The sequence below is a fragment of the Pinus tabuliformis genome, chromosome 3_1, assembly GCF_031772625.1.
Source record: "Pinus tabuliformis cultivar Carrire ecotype Pingquan chromosome 3_1, CPIR1, whole genome shotgun sequence".
In the NCBI taxonomy this organism is placed as follows: Eukaryota; Viridiplantae; Streptophyta; class Pinopsida; order Pinales; family Pinaceae; genus Pinus; species Pinus tabuliformis.
Window position 1 is genome coordinate 273,429,189 of NC_142301.1, and position 18,022 is coordinate 273,447,210.

At 41.4% G+C, this 18,022-nt stretch overlaps 1 protein-coding gene across 7 annotated transcripts in view; it reads right to left on the minus strand.

Moving 5' to 3' along the window:
• Positions 1-217: 217 nt before the first annotated feature.
• The window catches only part of LOC149186848 (uncharacterized), a 57,605-nt gene continuing 39,800 nt past the window's right edge, over positions 218-18,022 (minus strand). For all 7 annotated transcript variants that reach the window (XM_089411179.1, XM_089411181.1, XM_089411182.1 and 4 more), the window contains 4 exons: positions 1,771-1,836; positions 1,607-1,675; positions 934-1,452; positions 218-676 (listed from right to left, as the gene is read on the minus strand). In XM_089411179.1, the coding sequence (XP_089267305.1) occupies positions 970-1,452; positions 1,607-1,675; positions 1,771-1,836 (618 nt within the window). In that variant the 3' untranslated portion in view covers positions 218-676; positions 934-969. The remainder of the gene's footprint in view (positions 677-933; positions 1,453-1,606; positions 1,676-1,770; positions 1,837-18,022) is intronic.

Sequence of the window (18,022 nt, forward strand, 5' to 3'; positions counted from 1 at the left end):
TTCTTAAAAAAAATAAGAGCATCTAAACAGTAAGAACATCCTGATAAAGATACAGGGATTAGACTAACCTATCTTGAATTTTCATTGTAGAACTAAAAAACTAATTAATGAAAATATTCTACAGGGTGGTTTTGATTGTCTAATGAGAGAGAATATTCTTGTACTGAAAATTTCCAACATTATTGAAACAGAAAACAACCCAGTGGTAATACTGATCTTGGTATTGAGAACATTGCATTTAACATTTGTTGAAGCAAATTGAAATAAGATCATCCAATTGTTTAAAGTTTGGATAAATATCCACTTATCCACAAATCAAAACTAAGGGACACAGGAAAATGGACGCCTAAGCCATCTTGGTATCTCAGTAGCAGGACCCTAGTATGGTCAGCACCAGTCATGTTCAAGTTAGAATAAATACTTGGTAACCTTAAATTTGCCTAAAAGGAAAGTGGAAATAAAAAGGTTGGCAACCTTGCACCAACAGAGTTCCACCAATATTTCTCATTAAAACAGGGGTTCACTTATACATTACACATTTTGCTCCTATTGAAATCTCACACGATCCCAGACGTGTGAACCATAATCAGTGGTATATATCATCAGCCATAACCTATCTGTTAAAAAATTGCGTACTAGAAAATCTCACCAACCGCCTTAGCATTGAGGCTCACTCCTGTCGAATCAAAACAAAGTTTAATAAATGCCAAAACCTATAATTGGCCCTTTTTCTACTAATCCAAACATGAATAGTAGGTCAAAATGATGCTCTAAAGTGTAAACCTCATTTTAGAAAATCTACTATTAAGATTATCTTTATATTTTATCTTCTTTAAAACAAATCTGTATTCTAGTATCCAAACATTATATCCAAGCAAAGAGAAATAATGCATCCCCAAAAACAAATCCTTCCAAGAAACAACCGTGAAATACCTGAATACCGAAATCAGACACACTTGTAGACAGAAATCATTGTGCTCGCTTCAAGAGTTCTTCCCTGCTCTGTGATCCAACCTTGGGCACATCAGATGATAGCCCAGGTGAAATGCCATTTGATTTTTCTGCCACAACTTTTTCTATGCTAGCTTTATTCATTGAATTCTCATTTATAGGGGCATCACTGCCAGATGCAGTAGCTCTGAGTCCCATGGTTGTCGAACTGCTACTAAAAGGTAAGACAATGGATTGCATGTCAGAATTTTGCTTCTCACTACTATCAACGCCTGTTCCTGGCACAGTAGCCAGTACAGGCTTTCCACTTGAACTTGATATAGCTGTTGCAAGTGCAATGGGCATCAAACAAAGTCCTTTATTTTGTAAATATTGCATAGCTGAGGTCATGTTGGATTCCATGAGTCTTGCAACTTCCTGTTCAAAAGCAAGACCATCCTGTGACAGAGTCAAGGGCCCACTTGCTTGGCCCAAGGCTGTTGACATGACGCCACCTGATCCCTACACAAACATTAATAATTATATATATATATATATATATAGAATAAGTGGGCTTCAAAAACAAAAGGCTCAGATTCACCAAATATGGTCCATTCAGCCAAATTATTGCACCAGGACTGAATTGTAATCATTAGAGATATTCAAGTCAGAGTACCTGAGATGGAACATCAGCAATCAGAGGTGCAACTGCACCAGCACCCCCAAGCCTACTCATGCTCAAAACCTGTAGAGCAAGAAAGAGATTACTGTTGATTCCAAAATTGCCTCTATCAGCTACAGACATGCATCTTTAAAAAGAGTGTAAGTTGTTGAATAAACCTTCACTTGCAGCTGCAAAAACTTGACATACTCTATGATCTCATCAAGCATGGATGCTTTGTCTGTCTGCACAAAATAAATATACACTTTAGACATCCTGCCGTGCTAGCTTTTAAAACTTGTTAGCAGATAAAATAAAAGATATAGTGTACAAATATGGAACTTCTGAATATCAAATAAGCCAGCTTCTAATCTGCTTCAGTGCTACAGACTAGCTCCCTTCAATTTTAATCTCAACACAATTCCAAGCTAGAATGCATACCTATTGAGATACACTACAAAGAGGATTTAACATTTCGATTGAAGCCCGGACTTCTCTATTATCCTGTGTTCAAGCATTCATAAGGGTTTTTTTCCCTTCCGATGAAGTACATAATCTCAATACTCTAGAAAATGAATTTTTCTTGATAAAAAATTGTTGGATACTAATAGATATTTTTCTTCTTACATATTATCATTTAGAGTTTTACACTCAGCAGGAAAATGTTACATTATGATTAGAAGACTACCTCTTAAGGTTATCATATTTTATGCTCCTACTTACAATTTTAGGCTCAAATATTCTATGCTACACCACGGAAGTTAAACATTTGCATTAGATCGTTGCAACAAAAATTAATGAGACTAGATTTATACCAAGAAGCAAATTACTTCACCCAGACGGACTGATAGGGACAGAAGCCATTGAAATGCAGGGGAGATGGTGTGACCAGCTTGCAGTGATTAATGGTGAGGATGACAATTCAGTGAGAACTCGAGGAGTTTATGAGACGGGACTGTAATTATGCCTCCATGATGGCCCTGTACCAGAGCTGAGAGAACCAGAACAGCACATGCAGTGGGATGATTAATGCCACACAAAAGGATTCAGGTACCGCATCATTTTCTTTACCAGCTATTGTCCGTAGTCATTTGATGGGTAGAGGCTATAGGAGCATAGCAATAGAGGCCGAGGAAGCATATAATTGCCTTTACCAGCTCTTGTCCTTAGCCATTTGATGGGTAGAGGTCATAGGAGCACAGGAATGGAGACCAAAGAAGCCATTTCCCACCACCTAAGAAGATGCCAATGCTTTGTTTGCAGAGAAAATATGGCCACTCCTGCAGTGAATTCTTCTTCTACTGAGCCCAGTCCGAAGCAAGCCGTCCATCCAGATTCCAGCTACATAGAGCAGCGCAAAGGCTGATGCAGTGCTCCAGGAGGCCGAGTTTTTGATAGGGGAAATCCAGCTAGAGATTGCCTGTGGGAGAAGGGTAATTCCCTTCAGTGTTTTTCTTAGATTTTCTTGTTGTTTGGATTGCCAGTTGGGCATCCATAGATGTACTCAGATTTCACTGCTGCACCGGTTTTCCCAAGTTGGGTTTTTCCGGGGACATTTGTCCAAAAATAATTGTGTAAATTTATGTGTGCGCTAGCATTTCTTCCATAGTTTATTCTTCCACAGTTTGATTTGTGTAGGTTGCAATGTGAGTTATTCAGTATTTGTTGTACAAAACAGTAAATAAATTGTTAAATTTAATTAACAATTAGGAGAATAATTTCCAGTTGCTGCAATAGGATTCGGGTTTTCAAATTTTCACACTTACTAGAAATAGAAATAAGTTGTTGATATCCACTTACTCCTCCCAGAAGAATTAATAAAATATCCAAAGAAAACAAATTCAAAATGTTCTTATGTAAGCAACTCCATTAGAAAAGCCAACAACGTTAAAATATAGAGTTAGTTATGCACTTGAGTGTGAAGGACTTGTTACTGCTCAAACTAGCAAGAGTCCTAGGAGGGGATCCTATAGAACAACTACTAGGTCAAGGGCAACAATGGAGCGATAGCCCACTATCACCTCAGCTAAAGCTCCTTGCTCTTTACGAACTTTCACCGATGGGAGGAGACCCAGTATAAAGGGGAATCACTAGATGAATGGAACAATGAGAGGGCAAGGAGTGATTCCTAAGGCCTATTCACAAGAGAGACTCAATTATATGGCTTTCTTGCTCGAGAAGCAAGGTGATATGCTCTCTAGGAAGGGCTAAGAGGATTCTCGAGGTTAGGGTTTGGGAATATATATTGCAAAGATGATTCCTAGGCCTGGAAATCCGTATCGAGAATTGGTCTTTGTGTGATCTTTGTGGAATTGGCGTCAATAGGTTGTGGGATCACAAGGGACCAAGCGAACCCAAAATTAGGTTAAGGGTATGGAGTTGATCACCCAATGAGGGGCTTGATCTAATTAGGGAGGACAAAAGGATCAAAGGACAAATTTTTTTTGAATTCAATGATCCTAATGAGGACACTAGCCAAGGGAAAACTAAGGCAAGAAATAGTGCTTGAGCTAGGGCTTGTTATATCTCGAGATCCCACTGTCGGATTTGCTTCAAATTTGGAGGGCCTCTAGAGCAAACCTAAGTGTAGTTGTGGACCAAAAATCGAAGTGTTTGGTTTGCTAGATTGTGAGATAATTGATGCCCTAGGTAACCTATGTAGGTTAGGCCTAGAAAAAGAGGAAGGTGAAAAGAATAATCGTTGAAAATGATCACCAATGGAGGATTAGTGCCTTGTCCTTTGGGAGAGATGGAGTCAACAAGGATTTATGGTTTGGGAAAAATTCACCCAATTAAGGAGGCCTTCAACAACTTCGCGTGCCATTTAGAGCATTAGAACAACTGTTTCAAGGACTTTATACTTTGATTTGCAATAAATGATGACTTATCGAGATGTATTTAACATAAATTATCTCTAGGAACATTCACCCATTCATACATGGCCCATGACATGATGCAACGTTATAAAGAACAAAAATTCCCACAATTTCATATAGAGCAGTAGTAAATTTCAGACTTGCATAGCGAAAATCCCAGCAACATTCATGTGACAAAAGTAAATGACAAGAATAAACATCAAAAGAGTACTTATATGTATTAAAATGTATATCCAATCATTAAATTATGCCAATAATGAAGCCCCAAGACAAGAGAGAGATATCCAAACATCAAAACTCATCCATAACATCCAAACTCGTCCTCCAAGAGGGATAGCGAAAATTTCACGAGAGCAAACAACCCAATCCAAGTGATGATGACCAAAATGAATCACCTCACTTGTATTTACAAAATCACTAATGAGATTGATTTGCCTAATTTGGCATAATTGAGACCCAAATAATAAAATAATATGCAATAATAACATTCCTTGGTGACAAGTCCACCAAGATAGCTCAATAACATAATAATAAGCTTCTCAAGAGGGTCGAATGATCAATAAAGTGAGTCGTTGGGCCTTTGAGGAGGCCTAATGAAGTCCAAAATGTGCCATGATGTGAGAATGGACCTCAAACATAGTGGACAAGGGGTTGGTCCCTTGTTTCCAAGCAAATCCCTGTGGTGCCCCCAAGTCCCTGTGAGGGGCACAAGGCCATTCTCATGGGTCTCCATTGTCCAAGTGGATCGAAATGGCTGTAAACCATCTGTAAGGGCTAGGATGATGTCATAAGCCCTCTGTGGTGCTCATTTGCACCTCGAATCATCTGCCAAGTCTGTGATGGAAGTGTGGAGCCGTTTGGGCATGGAGAACCAGGTGCATCATCGTCATCCAAAAAGGTGGAACACGAGCAATCAATGAGTGGTGTTGGGGATCCATGAAGTACTCTCTGATATGGTGCAGGCCCATGGCTCTCAACGCTCAATGTGGCCCTCTGGAGGGCTAGGACCCCATATAAGGAGACCAAGCCCCAAATGAAGACCCACCTACAATCTTGCATAAGATCCAATGCGCCCCCTTGCCCTCCAATACAACAAATTATTAAAATAATCTAGTAAAAGAGCTTACAAGTCATGGAATCAATGGGGCACTTCATGGTGGCATGCCCTTCCATAGTGGGCTTTGGCATGTACAAGTATCTCCAAGCTCAATGGGGGGTTAGTCAAGGACCCTATTAGGTGGTTTCAACTTTTAAAGGGGGTGATATGTCCATGGTGGTAGGTGGCAAATGATATAGTAATGTAACAAGGTGGGGATCAGGGGAATCATCTAGACTACATGTCATGGTACAAGGGTAGCTATAACAAGGGAAGCCCACACCTGGGTATATGATTGTAGGAGGGAGAAAATCACGGTATATGAGTTACTTCGGCCTTTGTTTTCCCACCCTTCTTCATATTCCTTTTGCCTTTGATTGATTTTTCTTCATAACTACTCGGGGTTCCAGGGGATGAGAGCATGATGTGTAATATAAGCAGTGGATAACCCCTTAATGTGGGGCAATTCACCGCCCACCAGGGGTCGGGACAATCATGGGTTCCTTAATGATTGAGGGGGCTCATCTAGGGCCCATAGGAACCAGAGTGATGGCCATGGATAAGGGGTAGAGCTCATGCTTGCTTTTGCCCACGTGCTAAATTTGTATGTCCTAGCCATCTTTTGCATTTTGTGGTACATTTCCTATTGAGAGTGGCCAAATTATGCTTTTTCTTTTCCTTTTAGCTGCATCAACCTTCAGGCATCGTTCCAAGCCTGACCCAAGGTGTGGACAAGGGGAGTGGGAGGCTAACCCTATGTGGACCCAGCGAACACATGCAGACCCGAATGGGAAAAGAGATGAATGGGGCTAAAATAAGTCGAAGGGACTGATGTATATGGTGTCGGGGAGCGGGACCACGCAACCAAAATTGGGATTTCCCATGTAGAGCCAACCCTAAAGCTAATGGCCAGTAAAAGAGATCCCATGGGATTAGGATACAATGATAACCACAAAATCGGGCAATGGAGACGAGTACAGACCTAGCCCACCTTTTTTGCTGAATCCCCCCACCAATCCATGCCCAAAAGTGCCCATGACAAGTAAGGAAAATTACTTAACTATACCAATAAAAAGTCATACCTTCAGGGTTAGGAGGCCCACCTTCAAACTTACATCATAACAAGTGGGCGAGGGACCACATGGCTGGCTCAGGTGGCGAAGATAATGGCACATCGAGCTATCTAGTGGCTGTAAGGGGCTGTTGGCTACCGGCTGAGAGCCATCTAGGAGAAAAAAATTATCTTATATACACTACCCACTGGTGGCAAGTAACATCTGGCTCCAACTGGGACATGAGCTCTCAGAGAGATGCATGAAGCTACTCAAACGGGAGGTCATGAGAACACCAGCAATCTCTTGGTACCGCAGACCTGTTACCTGCACATATCAAAGACCAAGTACACGGGGCAACATGTTTTTGTGGTGTCTTATGATCACCCATGCTTAGTATTAGGCCATAAAAATCAACAAGAAAGTAAAATGCAAATTTAATCTAAATGCATCTAATCTATCATGAAAATATCATATGATGTTAGTTCTAATGAGAAAAGTGAGCATGCAATGCATCCTACCCTAACATGCATGTTACATCACCCAAATGCTAAGTGTAATCATTGACCCAATGTAACCAGCATATCATCCAGTCAATATGAAATCAATTGCCCTTATGCTCAGTCATGAAATAGATCCATACGTGGGGGTAGGAATGGCAACAAGGAAGGTCACAAGGGCGGGAGGCGGGAAAATGAAGTGAGCATGCATGGAGTATCACGGGGAAAGAGGGAGCCAAGGGATGCAATCTATACCACAGGATCCTTTCTTAAAACCAAAATATATAGATATCAACAATTAAGCTCGTAAACCTCAAGTGGATAGCAACCTCAAGCATATCACCCCCATTATTATGGTCCCCATCATTAATGGCATGTTTTATGACCAACATAGGGTCATGACTGGGAGGAAACGGAGACTAATGACAAGGGGAGACACAACAAGCAGGTTTCTCATGACGATCATATTCAAAATCTTGAGGGTACGCGTTGGGAGGAGAGATACAACTAATGGATAGATCTTCCTCAACATCATACCTATTAGGGAAAAAGGATCATCAATGATGGTGCTAATGTGAGAAAGGGCAAGGTGCGGGATTAAGGTAATGTAGTTATGCTATCGGGATCCTTGGGAAGGTATGGGAAAACAAGGCCTTCATCAGTGTCATCACCAGTGTCATAAATGGGGCCCGTCATTTCCAATAAACCCTCTTCGTGTGAGGGAAAACCATGATCCTCCCTTTCGATGATGTGAGTAGGGATATCATTATGAGTAGTGTTTGTCATAAATAGGGTCACTGTCAAAATGATGGTTGCCCACATCCCATTTTCCCTCATTAATGCACAAGAAATGAGAAATGTCATCTTCACAGTAATCTACAATACTCATATCTTCAAACCCCTTTTCTTAAATGTAAGCATCCATTTCATCATGTTCGTCCTTATGATCTTCAATGGGGCTCTTACTTTTGTCATGCACATTCTCAATCCTTAGGTTTGCATCCTGAAGGTCCTTTGTGGTATTATGGCTATCATGATCTTTTCTAGATGGATCCCCTTCTTCCATATATTCTTCACTTTCATGATGGCCCTTCACACTTGAACATACTTTAATGTCACCGTGGTCATCCGACTACATTGTGTGGGACTTTGCGACTGATTATAATATTTTTCATTGATTAGGTCAATCAGAATATTGAAAGCACAGGTTAAGCTAGCAAAGTCAAAGAGACGACTAGGATCCTTCTCATAGGCACACATCATTATGTAGAGTTGTTTTTGTGTTGACCTATGGAACCTGAGCATGAATTCCTTATCCATATTTTCCAATAAATCTTCATAAAACTCAACATATTTGTCCACATTCTTTTGTAGTTCTTGAAGATCTTAATCATTGAGTTTTGAAAATGGAGAGCCAAGTATAATTTCTCTTTGACAATAATACATTTTTCATGATTTTGCAAATTAGGATCAAAATGGAGTCACTAAGGTGAATTAAAATGCCTTGATATATGTTTGCTTCCCCCTACAAGCATTAACTTTAAAGTTCAATGAAGAACTAGGGCTTCGTTCTTCCAATGGAATCGCCAAGAATGATATGTCAAATGATGTTATAAAGAAAACAAGACACATGTCTGTCCCTGGCAAAGACGCCAAAATGTTACTGCTCAAACTAGCATGGGCTCTAGGAGGGGATCATATAGAACTGCTACTAGGTCAAGGGCAACAATGGAGCGATAGCCCACTATCATCTCAGCTAAAGCTCCCTGCTCTTTATGGACTTTCACCGATGGGAGGAGACCCAGTATAAAGGGGAATCGCTAGATGAGTGGAACAATGAGAGGGCAATGAGTGATTCCTTAGGCCTATTCGCAAGAGAGACTCAATTATATGGCTTTCTTCCTTAGCAAGCAAGGTGATATGCTCTCTAGAAAGGGCTAAGAGGATTCTCGAGGCTAGGGTTTGGGAATATATCTTGCAAAGATGATTCCTAGGCCTGGAAATCCTTATGGAGAATTGGTCTTTGTGTGATATTTGTGGAATTGGCATCAACAGGTTGTGGGACCACACGGGACTAAGCAGACCCACAATTAGGTCAAGGGTATAGAGTTGATCACCCAATGAGGGGATTAACCTAATTAGGGTGGAGAAGAGGATCAAAGGACAAAGTTTCTTTGAGATTTGAATTCAATGATCCTGATGAGGAAACTAGACAAGGGGAAACTAGGGCAAAAAGCAATCCTTGAGCTAGGGCTTGATATATCTCGAGATCCCACCATCGGATTTGCTTCAAATTTGGAGGGCCTCTAAAGAAAACCTAAGCACAGTTGTGGACCAAAAATCGAAGTGTTTGGGTGGATAGATTGTGAGATAATTGATGCCCTAGGTAACCTATGTTGACTAGGCCGAATCCCCCCACCAATCCATGCCCAAAAGTGCCCATGAAAAGTAAGGAAAATTACTCAACTATACCAATGAAAAGCCATATCTTCGGGGTCAGGAAGCCCACCTTAAAACATACAATCATAACAAGTGGGCGAGGGACCACATGGCTGGCTCAAGGGGTGGGGATAATGGCACATCGAACTATTTGGTGGTTGCAAGGGGCTGTTGGTTGCCGACTGAGGACCATCTCGGAGAAAAAATTTCTCGTATATACACTACCCATGGGTGGTGGGTGACAAGACCCAAAACTTCAACCAAACAATGGATCCAATTCAAGGCAAATTCATGTGATACCCACAATACATGCAACAAATAATCAATCATTTTGTAGGCTCAACTCAACGTAATAAAAAGGGAGCTCCATAAAATTAAAGTGTAACATTTCCTCCTTAAAGCTCATGGGCTACGTAATGGAAAGGTCAACCCATAGTATATTATCATATTTGCTCAAAGGCACAACTCCATCCATGTGAACAACTATCACATGATGGATCCAAGTGCCAAGAAATAGAAACAACTCCATAGCCTACTATATGCATCCACCACTATGATGATATGTAAACATGAGGAACCATGACATCATAATGGTGGCTCCATAATATTAAAAGGTGGATAGCCCATGTGACAAATAAATTATGTATCCTTCATAACTCATGGGCTAGGCATGTTTACCCACGACTCCATGAAATAGTGATGTACAACCCCCATGAATATGATATTGTTTCTGTGTAAACATATGTGCCATAGATAAAGAGTGGGGCCAACCATATGTATGGGCAGCTCAAATCAAGAGTAGGACTACACCATATAATGTGCAGGATATAGTACAAGTCATAAGTTTGTGCCCGCCATGGTATAAAAAGGGATTGGCTTCACCAAAATAATAATATGTTGTTTCCACATATGTGCCAATACAGTCCCAATAATAAATCAAGAGAACAAATGGGAACGTGCCAAACACTTTCCTCAAATGTGGTCCATCCTTGCCAACATGTGATGACCATAGGAAATATATCAATAAATTCTAGGGAATCTCAACAAACAAATTCATATATCACCCCACCTTGGTCTCACCAAGTGCCAAGTGATGATCAACAACATAAGAAAAGGGTAACATGTGATATGTACCTTCCTAACCACTCAATTGATGATTTATCATCACCGCAATAGCCAACCCCTTGGGGAATTAGACCCAATATACACAAGCATAGTTGTAGTACTCTCTAAACATAATAAGCAACATACCAATAACATCATGATGCTAAGAATAGCCACATGAAGCAAAGTTTAAGCACCATAACCAAATATCCAATAGCATATTGATACATCAATCATAGATATGCCACCCTAAATAGAGAACCAATGGATAAGCCATTACCACTGATCCTAAAAAGGATAAAAAAATCTCATCCAATCCAAAATACTAAAGCAACCTAATGGAATTACCATCCCAAAGTGAAATCACTTGTCATAAAGCTACCATCCTGCAAATCCCTATAATGTTTGATAAAAATCACAAATGCAATCCTCATGCAGTATGAAGGGTAAAGATGGCAGAAGTGGAAATAATATAGCACATTGATGATTGAGGATTGGAAGCTCGGTGCTTGTGGTTATGTGTAATGTCCTTGATTTTGTGAGTGTGGAAGTTACTAAGAAGTTTGCCCAATTTTTTATGATATTAATAAAAAGGGGCAAATATTATTTTATTAGAGAAGGGCGACAGATATTATTTTATTAGAAAAGGGCGGCAAAAAGTTGTTAGATTATGGTAGCAGACAAGTGTTCTAATCTATATTATCTTAGCCATCAGTTGAGATGTGATCGTGGCCGTTGAGACTCCAATGAGAGATTATAAGAGTAGGTCGAAGGGTTTGGAGAAAACATCGAGCGAGTTCAAGCAGTTCAACTACCCAGTTGCAGGGATTTAGCAAGGGCGCAATTGAAGCTAGGGAAATCATCAGAAGCAGGTGATCAACATCCATTTGGGAGCAAGTGTCTAGAGGAGATTTCCTTAGTATTTTCCAGTTTCCAGGAGATAGGGAGAAGAGGCCGAATTATATGCAGAGGAGGTAAAAAAAACAGTGCGAGTTAGCCAGTTTATCTAGTGTGAGTTGTTGGAGAGACCACGCTTCAGTTGCCAAAGGTCGGATATATCTACAGGAGGCAGAGTGAGTGGGTCTAAGCAGCTACAGGAGGCAAAACGACTTGCAGGGAAGGGTTCCCAGGGTTGTGTGAATTATCCTCAGCCAACAATGTGTATTTCAGGAGGACAGTGCGAGCGGCTAGGAGGAGGCCGAGTTGGTTAGCTGAGGGAGACAGTTAGTCTCCAAATTATTTTGTCAGTAGATATCAGTGTTTGTCGGAGGTTTGCCAGTGAAAGGAAACCAGTTGTAATTTCTCCTAAATTGTTGAATAATAATAATAAAACCTTCATCTGCTGCACTGGTTTTCCCTTCGGGGTTTTTCCAAGGACGATTGTCCAAAAATAATGGCACCATATTTTTATGCGTGTGCGCGCATATTTTCTCAGTTCTAGTTTTTATTTTTTGCGGCGTTTTTATTTGTGAATATATTTGTCATAAAGTTAATTACAAAAGACAAATAATCTCCCGTAGATATGATTAAATTCCAGTTTATTGCAATCATGGAAATTTCACAAAAGCCACTTAGTCGAAAGTAGCCCCCACAAATAAAATAATATTAAAAAAAGAAGTATAGAATCTTGGGGAGAACTCATTGACATCTTACAAAAGGAGGTTGGGGATCATTTTCTAATGATTCTATGTGATAATTTCTCATTGTTATTGAAGAGAAACTCAAGCAAGTTTCAGATCAAGGGTTTCAAGCGAAATCCTCACCCTAGTTTAGGTGGATCCCTTGCCACCCTAGCTAGCATTTCTCCTTCTTCGATGGACATTATTGCCACCCTAGTTGGTTTATTTCCAATGTTATTCTTGAAGATCTAAGTAAGTTTATTTGCAGAGGAATTTCAGTTTCGTGGGGCAAAAATTGTTATTGCAGGAAGGCAAGGATTCCTCATTGCAAGAGGTCGCGTTTCTCCAGGGCTACATCATGTTTCAATCGCCGATTTGACCTTCTCCAAAGAGGTTGAAAACCAACTGCCAAGAGGACCGATTTCTAAGTAAATTATCATTGGCTGGGCTGAGTTGTTTAGTGCAAGAGGACAAGTTGTGCAGGGGACAAGTTAATTTTTCCAGGGGTATTCGCACAGCCATATCCACAAGCCATCACAAAGATTGCATTCAGGGAAAGGAGGGTTGAGTTCACAAAAAAGGAAGTCCATTTACCCTTGAAAAGGCACACACATTTTCCAGTCAAAGCAGAGGATGAATTTTGATAAGAGAAAAAGGACCAGATTCCATCAGTAGGTCAATTTTGTGGGGTTGAGGCCGATTTTCCTTTGCCAAAGAGGATGAATTAACTCCCAGGTTGCTGTAGGGAAAATCAAGATACTGGAGCAAAGGTTATACACAGTGTGGGAGTCAAATTTCTCAGCCATAGAGGTTGTGTCTCCACTATCAATACTAGGTTGGGTCTCCACTATCAATACTTGGTCGAGTTTCCCATCATTTTTCAGCTGAGAAAGTTTGATACTGTAGGCTGTGAGTCTTCCTTCTAAGTTGGCTGAGTTCCGGGCTGAAATAGAGCAACTCTTCTTGCAAGGAACGAACCTTTGGACTGTGCACAGAAATGGCATCTAATACCAATACAGGGGTTGCGTTGTAAGGAGCTGGAACAGACTTCAAAAGAGGTCGAGTTTGTGCATGAGAGAAGCCAGATCTCTCCCTTCTTCACTAGCTGAAAAGCCACTAAAAGAGGGGTATATAAATTGTCATTTGGCTGAGTTTATTCCTGTGGTCGAATGGGGGAAATAAAAGGGTCAAACGCACAGTTGTAGCTGATTTATATCATTGTGCATCAAGTGTTGGAGTTGACTGAAGCTAAACATTCTGGGTAGCCTCCAAATCAGGTTCCCTTGCTTACTGAAGTGCATTTAAATTAATTACCACTGCTATAATATGATTTTGGGAATCTTAAGCTACCGTGTGACCTCTTGATTCATATACAAGTGAAGAGAAATGTTGCTAGTGATTGCCATTGTTGTTGTCTACGGAATTTATGTTGCTTGAGTACAATGTGAATGATTTGACATTGATTTGAAGTGATATTATACTCTTGGTCTGATATAATAATCTGAAGTAAATAAGGAAATACACCTATAGCAGTGCATCTCAAACTATTTGACAAAATCCTTCACTGAAATTTTCACTCAAACTCAAAAAATATGCAATAGACATTTTGGGTATTTTCAAGCTGGAATATTACAGTGGTATCAGAGCATGATCATGAACAGTTGTGGGAAAGCTAGCAAGATCATGGAATATTTGAGCATGCATGCATAGTAACTGGTGGAACTACAGCATTTCAGTGACTCAGGGAAGAAGTACGCAAGGAATCATGGACGAGATCCTCAAGAATAATAAGAAGCTAATAGAAATGTTGGCCCAGTTGAGTAGCAGTAAGATGATATGCTATAGCCATTCTCGTCCTTATGACAGATACCCTAGAGGTGTGCATGCCATGGGGGTGAAGCCATTTACACCATATAGGGAGGTAAGTTGAATCAGGACATACAGAAGATAGTGGGAAAAATAACCCTCCCAAGCTTTAATGATTGAGCTAGAAGTTCTACCAGAGTGGGTGTGAAAATTGGACAGTGTAACCTCTTGATTCATATACAAGTGAAGGGAAATGTTGCTAATGTTTGCCATTATTGTTGTCTACTGAATTTATGTTGCCTGAGTACAATGTGAATTATGTGACATTGGTTTGAAGTGATATTATACTCCTGGTCTAATATAATAATGTGAAGTAAATAAGGAAATACACCTATAGCAGTGCATCCTCAAACTATTTGACGAAATCCTTCAATGAAATTTTCACTCAAACTCAAAAAAATGCAACAGACATTTTGGGTATTTTCAAGCGGGAATATCACAGTGGTATCAGAACATGATCTTGGTGAGCTATGGGAAAGTTGGCAAGATCATGGAATATTTGAGCATGCATGCACAGTGATTGGTGGAACTATAGACATTCTAGTGACTCAAGGAAGAAGTACAAAAGGAATCATGGACGAGATCCTCAGGAATAATGAGAAGCTAATAGAAATGTTGGCCCAGTTGAGTAGTGGTAAGATGACAAACTAGAGCCATCCTCGTCCTTATGACAAAGACCTAGAGGTGTGCATGCCACAGGGGTGAAGCCATAAACACCATATAGGGGAGGCAAGTCGAATCAGGACATACAGAAGACAGTGGGAAAAGCAACCCTCCCAAACTTTGATGGTTCGGCTAGGAGTTCTACCAGAGAGTGGGTGTAAAAATTGGACACATACCTCTAGCAAAACCCCATGAGAGAGGTGGATGTTATTAAGTATGCCACCTTACATTTGGATGGAGATGCACAAGAGTGGTGGTATCATGGGCTGATCACTTTGGGTCATGCAGGCATCACGTCATAGTTCATACACAGAGTTTACACAGAGGGTCATAGAGAGATTTGACCATAAGGACACCAAACCTCCTCAAAAGGAGTGGACAAGACAAGGATAGATGATGAGACTAGGAGGGATCTTCAAAGGAGGAAACTTTACTTCACCTGTCAGGAGTCGTGGGCCCCAGGGCGCAGATACACTAAGGGCAAAGCTCACTACATAGAGGTGTTTCCTGACAACAGCCTGAGGAGGAGGTTGAGCATGAGGCAAACAAGACCAGTGGTTGTGAGGAGCATGTAACGAACAAAGTTTGTATACTTAGAGGAATGATCTGATACCAACGTAAGGAACAAAGTTCGTATACTCGGAGGAATGCTCTGATACCAATGTATACGACTTTTGGCCATTATATTGGTATCAAAGCATTCCTCTGAGTATACGAACTTTGTTTGTTACATTGGTATCAGAGCATTCCTCTGAGTATACGAACTTTGTTCGTTACATTGGTATCAAAGCATTCCTCTGAGTATACAAACTTTATTCATTACATTGGTATCAGACCATTCCTTTGAGTATATGAATTTTGTTCGTTACAGGGCACTTAGATCTGCCTAGTGTGACTTAGGAGTCACCACTATTGGAGAACCCATTGATGGCTCAGGTTGAGACATTGGTGGAGGGAGTAGGACATGTACCCGTAGAGCCATCCATTGATGAGGTGCCAGGTGGCACAGAGGTATCTAGAGCAGTGACAGAGTTTTCAGATGGTAACCACTAACAGCAAATTCAACAGCTTAAGGCTAGCCTTCTAGCAATGAAGTAGGCCAAGGAAGTCTGTGAAATCTTGTTACAACAGAATGATGAACTAGAGGACATGAGAGAAGTCAGTGGCCAAGCTGACTCGCGTTGGGGAACAGTTGAAATCCCTAACAATGTAGTGAGAGGAGTATATGTCTCAGTGTCAAAGCAACCCACTTCAGGCATACATAAACGGGGGTTACAGCATTGTTAGGTTACCTCTGCACATTGGAGAGAGAGAGAGGCAAATTTAATTGGACAGATCTTATGTGTTGACCAGACCAGTGAGATGAGGTGACATGAGTTGTGCAGGGCGCAGCGTTCGCATGGTGGAGTTGTTACATGCACAGGTGTTCTTGCATTCGAACCCTCTCACGGTAGGTTGCCAAAGGAGCTCGAGGGTCAAAGTATTTTTGGGATCCAAGTGGGATTCCCCATCACATCATGGATTTGGTTAGTGATGGTATTAGTGGGGTGGTGGATCCGGTGATTGAGCGCACCCACACTTTCATATCCCCATCAAAGTCCCAAACAACACTAGTGATAGGATTGACAAGGGAGCAAGCAAACTCTGTGAGTTGTCTTGGAATGGTGGTTGTATATGGGGTTGTCGGATGATTAGTGTACTCAGGCAGGAGCTTGTCGAAGGAGGTGGCATCGGCAGGCCACTAGACAGGACCATGTATGGAGACGATGATTTCCCACAGATATTTGGGGCACAAGGGTCACCAAGGAGCAACACTATAGTGACACCACCACTGGCACATAGGGAGATTTGCCTCTCAGATCTCTCAGGGAGGATCAGGAGGGGAGGTCCACACATCAAGGGTTGTGGTAATGAGACAGTGGATACGGTGATACCAGTGATGCGGGGGAGCGCCCCCCCCCCTTCGAACCCGCTCCCGAAGCGCGCTCCGGGCGGGAGCGGCTCGGGAGCGGGTCGGGAGCGCGCTCCCCAATCGCGGGAGCGATTTTCGGAGCGCGCTCCCGTAAAAAAATTTGCGCTCCCTGGTCTGTGAGGGAGCGCTTCAGGGAGCGATCGCTCCCGCGCTCCTGTAGCGCTTTTTAATGCCCGGGAGCGATCGCTCCCTGATCGCTCCCGGGCATTAAAAAACGCTCCGGGAGCGAATTTTAAAATTCCGGGAGCGGTTCGGCGGAAAAAAATTCCGCGGACCCGAAAAAAACAAAAAAATTAACTAATTTTTTTGGGTTTATAAGCCCAATGGGCCAAAACAAAATCATTTCAATGAGATTGAGCTTGAGTTTGAGAGCAAAGGAGCAAGGAGCAAGAGTTGAGGAGCAAGGAGCCAGAGCTGAGGAGCGAGGAGCAAGTGCCAAGGAGCGAGGAGCAAGCTTGCAGAGGTAAGTAACTTAATCATTTAGTTAGTTTAGTTGGTTAGGTAGTTAGTTTGTTTAGTTTAATTTACCTGTTTGAGTTTAAAGATCATTAATTTAAATTAAATTAATAAATTAAATGAATTAATCCCAATAAACTAAATTAATTTGCAGATTCAAGACTCAAACCCTACAAACATCAAACACGATGGACCTGGGGATTTTTATTGGCATTTTCCTCTTCCTGGTCCCTTTTCTGGTTATTATGGTGGTGGAGAGTAGGAAACGGAGGGGGCCTGAAACTGAAGAGGTGGATGAAGAAGCCGGAGGAAGTCAAATAGGTGAAAACCCCAGTGAGGAGGATGTGGAGGGTGAACATGAGGGTCAAAAAACTAAACAAGACCAAACTCCATTGTGGAAATATGTTCACAGGCCTGAAACAGGGAGAGGGGGTGGAACCACTAAATTTCATTGCCCCCATTGCAACAATGATTTCACAGGCTCATACACCCGTTTGAGAAGACACCTTTGCGGGAAAAGGGCATGGGATGGAGAGAAACAAATAGGAATCAGAACTTGCGACGCGGTGTCAACAGCAGATAGAGCCAAATACATAAAGGAAGAGGAGGACGCCCAATACAAAGCAAAAAGATCAAGGGGTTTCTTTGAAAGCTCACAAAGAACTCCTTCAGCATCCTCCCAAGGTAGTGGATATGGACATGGAGGTCATCATCTTTACGCCGTAGAACCATATCAGATTTCCTTGATGAGGGGTGTAGGAATGATGTGGATTCAAAAATTTACAGGT